The sequence below is a fragment of the Anthonomus grandis genome, chromosome 11 (assembly GCF_022605725.1).
Source record: "Anthonomus grandis grandis chromosome 11, icAntGran1.3, whole genome shotgun sequence".
Taxonomy (NCBI): domain Eukaryota; kingdom Metazoa; phylum Arthropoda; class Insecta; order Coleoptera; family Curculionidae; genus Anthonomus; species Anthonomus grandis.
In genome coordinates this window covers 10,329,700-10,337,400 of record NC_065556.1, presented here as the reverse complement: position 1 = coordinate 10,337,400, position 7,701 = coordinate 10,329,700, and the positions used below count along the sequence as shown (strand labels likewise).

The 7,701-nt window shown below is 36.7% G+C and overlaps 1 protein-coding gene across 1 annotated transcript; it reads right to left on the bottom strand.

Annotated features, from left to right (window-relative positions):
• Positions 1-6,393: 6,393 nt before the first annotated feature.
• LOC126742458 (uncharacterized) lies at positions 6,394-7,044 on the bottom strand. The gene has a single exon (XM_050449103.1). It carries the CDS (start codon positions 7,042-7,044, stop codon positions 6,394-6,396), a length of 651 nt encoding a protein of 216 aa, XP_050305060.1.
• Between the last annotated feature and the right edge of the window lie 657 nt (positions 7,045-7,701).

Genomic DNA, 7,701 nt, shown 5'->3' with positions numbered 1-7,701 from the left:
CTAAAATAAGTTTAAAGGGACTAAGAGTGTTGGGTGCTGTAAACAGGTATAGTTCACATCTCTCTCTGCAAGCCTATAGACTCCTTTATGTCTCACTGGTTAGATCTAATCTTGAATTCTTTTCAGTAGAGTGGTCTCCTCTATATCAGAATTCAATAGATATGATTTAGAGAGTACAAGATGGATTTTTACGGTGTGCTGCATTTAGAATGGGCATTAACTTTGACGAGTACCATCGTGAGGACATGAGAGTAAGACTTAACCTGGATACATTGGCCAAAAGAACTCTACGCAATTTTGACCTTTATCATGTTCCTATGCACAGATCTGAATATGGCCGTCATTCTCTTATCGATAGATCTCTGAGTGTCTTAAACGCTCATAACATTGATTTATGTAGTAGTTCACTGTCCGTTTTTAAGAATAGCCTGAGCAGACTATGGCTGTAATGGTGTCAACTCAGTTCTTAGATATATATATATATATATATATATATATATATATATATATATATATATATATATATATATATATATATATATTTATTTACATTGTATCAAATCACTAGGTTAGGTTAAATTATCTATTATGTAATAATCTATTTTGTACATTTATTTTGTAAAATGGGGATTTAATAAAATATCCCGTAAATTTAATTAAATAAATAAATAAATATTTGAAGCTATTATTATACAGGATTAGATAGAAAACGTAAAAAAAAGAAAAGTTCATTTGAACATGAGTCCGAAAATACTTCCTCAGAGAGCTAGAGCTCTTTAAAGATAACCTTTAAAAACTAGTTTTCGTGTTATAGCTTCGGAACTACTTTAACTACCGCAACCAATTTTTGGACATAAATTATTGTTAGTAAGTTTATTCTTTTGAACCTACTAAACAAAAACAATTTTAACCAGGGGCGTGGCAACCAGGGGCATATTTGGTAAATTTAGGTGCATTTCTTTAAGACTTCTATTTCTGCCCATTTAATGGGTATCAGATTATGATGCTCCTGTGCCTTTTACATAAAAAGGTGCCCTCATCAAAAATCGCTAAATATGACCTTTTTAAAAAAAAAATACTAAAAGTAAGTTAAGATACGGCACCAGAATGAATTTATGCACCTTTTTTATGCAAAAGGCATAGAAGCATCATAATCTGAGACCCAAATGGGAGGAAATTGAAGTCTTAAAGAAATAGGGTTAAATTTTACAAATCTTATCTTTGAATTCTATCTTTAAAGATCTCTAGCTCCCTGAGCAAGCATTTCCGGACCCATGTTCATATGAACTTTCCTTTTTTTAACGATTTTTATCTACCCTAGGAGTTTGTAACATCATCAACGGAACACCCAGTATATTTATGTATTATTATTATTACAAAGCTTTTGTTTCAAAACAAACTACCTATAACAAATTTCTTTAAAAAAAATTTCGGTATTTTAGTTATACAGAGGGAATTTCAATTTTGCATTTAATAAAGCTTTGTCAATCACTTCTTGACTTCTAGCTAACGTCACTTTGATATGCAAAATTGAATGTTCTAATCAAAAAAAAATCTGAAAATTCTATTCAGCCATGTGAATAAAAATTAAATCAATACAAATCAATCAAACCAGATGTATTCAGAGCAATTTTTAGTTTAAAAGCTTAGCAGAGCGCTTTCGGCGTATGAGCCATCATCAGTGCTAACTTAAATGAGTTGGGTGTTAAATGCGTAAAAGACACTATAGTCAAAGGTGAACGAATGGAATGTACTCACTTGTCAGTTAAGCCCAGAAGTTTACCATAGTGGGAACACATTCGATATTATTAAAATTACACGTATCATTCAGACACACTTAAGACTATACAGAACACTAAACAGGACGAACAGCATTTAAAAAGGGGAGAACGTTGGTCTCCTTTGTGTTTTGTTTACTTTACTCCTTTGTTTTTGGTACAGATATGTTGACGATTGTCTCTGTTTCTTGAATTGTGACACAGCAGGAGCTCAGTTACTCTTAAACAAGCTAAACCAAATACATCCTAAGATTTCATTCACAAATAAACAAATAATAATTTGAATTTTTTAGACTTAACAATACATAAACAATCAAATAGTTTAGAATTTTTAATACACCGGAAACCCACTCAAACAGACCACATAATTTCAAATGTTTCCAATCACCCTCACCAACACAAAATGGCTGCCTTTAATTATTACATTCACCGTCTTTTAAGCATTCCTCTATCTCCTTCTAATTTTCAAAACGAAATAAATGTTCTTAAACAAATTGCTTATATTATATTATTATAATAATAACTATGACCCCAAACTAATTAATATTTTAATCAGAAAAATAAAATTAACAAAAATTAAAAAACAGATCTTTCCTGATGTTAAAAAAGATAGTAAAATCATATCTCTACCATTCATTAATTCTCATCTAAATAAAAAAATCAACAATAGCTTCATTAAACACCAATCAGAATTACAAATTTCTTATAAAACTAAAAAGAACTTGGGTTCGATTTTGATCAATAACAAGGATAAACTTGACTCATTATCAAAGAGTGGTATTTACAGATTGCAGTGTGATTCTTGTGATTGCTCATATGTGGGACGAACTTGTAGACCCTTAAAAACACGCATAGCCGAGCACTTAAGTAGACCCTCATCTGCATTTGGTGAACTTATAAAATCTAATAACCATAATTTCAGTCCAAAGTCTAATTCTAAAATTCTCCAACAGGTAACCTCTAAGAACTATAACCGACTAGATTTTCTTGAAGACATTTATATCACCAACGAGCTTATAAAAAATCCCTCTTGTTTAAATATACAAGTGAACCTTAACAGACCTTACGTTCCATTACATAGCAGACTCCACAATTAAAATTGTTTATAAGCATTGGCAACTTTCTAATTTAAAAGTTCGCTTTACATCCTTAAAGGATAACAACTTCCTTAACCGAACAAAAATTCACTGTTGTAGTCTAATTTGTGCCACCAATTTATAACCAACTCGCACTACCGCACATCATTTACGATAATGACATCTAGACCGATCTGTCGCTACTACCACTCTGATAGGTTCGCATAATATAAATATTAATTTTAAAGTAAAGTTAACTGTAGGCTAACCTAATTTGACACACATTTTTCCCGCCATCTAAGAAACCACAATAAATGTAAACAAAATACAAAGGAGACCAACGTTCTCCCCTTTTTAAATACTGTTCATCCTGTTTAGTGTTCTGTATAGTCTTAAGTGTGTCTAAATGTTACGTGTAATTTTAATAATATCGAATGTGTTCCCACTATGGTAAACTTCTGGGCTTAACTGACAAGTGAGACATTCCATTCGTTCACCTTTGACTATAGTGTCTTTTACGCATTTAACACCCAACTCATTTCAGTTAGCACTGATGATGGCTCATACGCCGAAAGCGTTCTGCTAAGCTTTTAAAATAAAAATTGCTCTGAATACATCTGGTTTGATTGATTTGTATTGTCCTTCGAGCAACACAGCCACTTCCCTCTTTTTCCAAAAATTAAATCGGTTGATACAAATTCAAGAAAACTGCACTTTCTGAATGTTAACACAGCATTATAATTTACAAATTACGGCTGTTATTATTTTATAATGCATCGTGTTTCACTTGTTTAATTTACCAAGATCAACCTAAAAGTGTAGGGTGCTTTTCCAAACAAACTTTCATGCTATCGACAAATACCGGTACGTCAAAACTAAGTCAAAACGCTCTGCTGAGTTCGTTTTTTTTTAATTATTCCACATTATAACTTTTATGTTATTTTTTCTATAGAGCTTTCAAGTTTTTTTTTGTTAAGCGTGACAACGTCGCAAAGTTAGTCTTGTCTTCGGCAAAGAGTATGGCGGACGTTGAGATCTCGCTCATGTGTTATCGGGCCATTTTAGTTGAATAAATAAGTGTTTACAGTCCACTACGAAGTTTTGATTACCTCCCAATATTGGTCCATCGAGCTGGATATGTGGTTCCATGAATAAAGTTAGATAAGCCTCATATTGAGAGCCAAAAAGGAAAATTAATAAGGCGAACAGGCAAGTAATTCTAAGAAAAATGGTGCGGTACGCCCGGCTTAAAGTGTAAGCGAGAGCGAGGATTCATTGTTTATGGGCAGCGTTATAACGCAGAGTGAGAAGGCAATAATAAAAACCGTCTAAGACCGAAGAATAGGCCAGTTTGGGTCACAGAACATAAATATAGAGAAATGCGTGTTGCCTAATAAACAGACAGCAATTCTAATGACAGCTTTATTGACGTTGTTGACAAAGACGAGGGCAACCATCTTGGATAGCAAGTGGAGGGAAATTTAAGCCTGATCTATTGCCTGATATTTAAAATTCAAGTATTTTGCAGAATTACAAAAGTCGATGCGTTAGCTGACGAGTGATGAGATATAGTTAAATAGAATTTTATTTTATTTTAAAAAACAATATGCTTATCAGTTTGGAAATACCCACATTTAATTAAAATTTTTAATTTTAAATGTTAATAAAAAATAAAAATATTGCATCTCAGACATCCCTCATCACTTTAATCAAGAATTAACACATCAACTAAAATATTATTTAATTTAAATTTGGTTCTCAAGACATTGCTTATTTAAGATAATTAGCTATAGATACTTACCAAGAATTATAAATTGGCACGATAGATATGGGATAAAATTTTAAATAAAAAAAAAACAAAACTAAATTGTCTTTTAAATGTTTTATTTTAAGATTCACTATCGTCTACGCCTTAATAAAAGAATATCGGATCGGATGAAGGACGCGAATGATGTCAACTTCAAATTTAAATACAAAGTTCTGAAAGCCATGATGTTCTTTACAGAATATAAAGGCCGCCGAGGGATAAAGCTCGAGTCGTGCACTTCAAACGAATGGCTCCTTATTGTGGAAAGAGGAATAGTATGTGAAGGATAGAATGTGGAGTAGAGGGATAGAACCATAGTAATTCCCTAACTCGCATGCGGAGCATGATTTCCAGTATATTGAAGGTGGTTCTTAGGTTTACAGGCACTCGAATTGTGGTTTGCTGTTATACTTATACTCAACGTAGTAGTTAATATAGGAAAAAAGGTTAATATAAGCTTTGTTATCTCTACGAGATATCCACTTGAAAGAGGGAAATCTTCTGCATATATTGTCATCCACCATCTTTGGAAGCAATTCGAGACAAAGTGAGGGCTAAATCCAACAACCGCGATTATCAACTGCTCTTCGTCATTCTAAAATCATCGCGGTGACGCAAGCAGACACACCGCATTACATCCCTTGAGACACGCTGAAGGTAAGCGAATCTTCTGGAACCATGATCTAGTATAAAAAGAGCAACACTCACTGCTGGGAGAATGTAAATAATGGAATATTAAATAAATATAGTGTAAGTAAATATTTCTAGTATTCTTAAGTAATCATGTTAAGTGTGGACGTTTAAATATATCAGTTGACTATTTTTGTACATACGAGTAGTGTAGTGTAAGTGTCATCAGTAAAAAATGGCATCATAGAGCCTGTGCTAATTTTTCCAAGACAAATATTGAACAACGGAAGGATTGTGTCTCCTATGTAATCGAAAAGAAGATTCACCTGAAAATAGAAACTAAAAAAAAAACACATTTTTATTTTCTTATTTTTAATTATGAAATATTTATGCCCATGTTTCTTCCAAATATTGGTAACAGTTGTATGGTTCATACCCAGCTCCTCTCTAACACTACTACTTGATCGCGTTGAATTCTTTTCTAGGGCAACATAAAGCACTTCTTCTAGTCGTTCTTGCTCCTGGACCCCTTAGATAGAAGTTTCTTGCATTTTAGTGTAACATTTATGAAAATCTTGAACTGCCAAATTATCTTCATAAAACCATTTAATAATTTGCGTTTCGAAGACGAAGCGGTGTTGCCATTATTTTGGACAATACAGAATATTCAATTCTCTACAATATTCAATCCTCTACATCTCTGCACTCTGTAGAAAATTGTGAGGTGTTGGAGATTTAAATTTCCCGTATCCAAGTACGATCCAATATAATTTAGAGTTTAGAGGGGTTCTGAGTGAAGGCGTGAGGAACATGCGACTTGTTGCCTCGTGTTAAGTGCACTCCGCCCGAGATCCACTATGAGTCTCGCGCGGGTGGCCGCTTTTGTGCTATACTGTGGAGGTGGAATTAACAACAACCCTGAACATGAAATTAGGGTTTTTATTCACCTTTTTACAACGTCTCTGACTAAAACTAAATTAACAAAACAGAGAGAATGTCTAGAGGTAAAGCAAAACGTGACCGACTGACTTGCACTTTTTTTGACAAAACTTCACCATTGACGTCTACGTGACATCGGCAAGGAGAAGAGACGGCAAGACGGCTAAAACTCGGGTCGCGGAACAAGCACCTGCTTGCGTTGGCGGCGACTTGGTAGGGTGGCGCTGCTAGGCAGTGGCGCCACAGCCACTCCCCCTCTGGAGGTTGGCTGGTCTGAAGGCAACCCAGGAACTGGATTCTCTGGTGCTGGTGGAGGGTCCTGGGCTTCTGGCTCAGGCAGTTCGAAATGAACTGTGCGTTTAGGTTTCACTGTGTGCTGTGACTGAGGTCCAGGGTTGTCGTCAGCGACATAGCCTGATACCAGTAAAGATGTGGAGACGGAGGCAGGTCTTCCGTCGACGTCAATGATGTAACGATGATCGTCGAGCCTCCTGAGGACTCGATGTGGACCAGTGTAGGGTGGTGTGAGAGGTGGCTTGACTGCAGCCACGAGTTTGAAGACGTGTGAACAGGTGCCTAGGTCTTCATGCCTGAAAACTTTGGGCTTGATGTGGTGAGAAGTTGGTCTTGGCTGCACAGCTTGAAAGTGACTTCGCAGGTTATCCAGGAACGACGTTGTGGCAATGGGTTGGTTGTCAGGGACGAAAAATGACCCTGGAATTCTTATGCAGGTTCCCAGCAAGAGCTCTGAAGGTGATGCCTTAATGTCCTCCTTGTATGCTGTTCTGAGGCCCAAGAGCACGATTGGAAGCATATCAGTCTAAGGTGTGTACTGGTGGCACATTAGTGCGGCTTTTAGTGTGCGGTGCCAGCGCTCGACCATGCCATTTCCTTGTGGATGATACGGCGTTGTTCGGATCCGTTCAGCACCCATCAGCTTTGCCATGGAGGTGAAAAGTGCTGACTCGAATTGCATTCCTTGGTCGGTGGTGATTGTTAGCGGTGGGCCAAAGAGAGCGATCCAGCCTGAGAATAATGCTGCTGCAACGGTTTCCGCTCTCATGTCTTTGAGTGGGATTGCCTGCGGCCACCTGGTAAACCTGTCAATTATTGTCAGACAATACCTGTACTCATTCACCAGAGGCATTATAATGAAATCCAGATGTATGTGGTTGAAACGCGCCTCTGGCACTTCAATGTGGTTTGGCAGGATTCGAGTGTGCCTGTGGATCTTCGCTCGTTGGCACGGAATGCATTGACGTGCCCACTGCAGTGCGTCTTTTCTGATGCCAGGCCAGACGTAGTTCTCTTTGAGCTGCCTGCATGTTTCTCGGCCGCTTGGACGAGACGGACCATGTAAGACTTCGAAGGCAGCCCGGCGAAGCGATGATGGTAGCTAGAGACGAACTGTGCCTGTAGAAACGTCGCAAAGGATACGAACTCCTTCGATCTGCAATGGTTGGAGCTTGAG

What these genes read in the sequence shown, in the direction of transcription:
- LOC126742458 (XM_050449103.1), bottom strand. Translation starts at nt 7,044, where the DNA reads ATGCTTCCAATCGTGCTCTTGGGCCTCAGAACAGCATACAAGGAGGAC.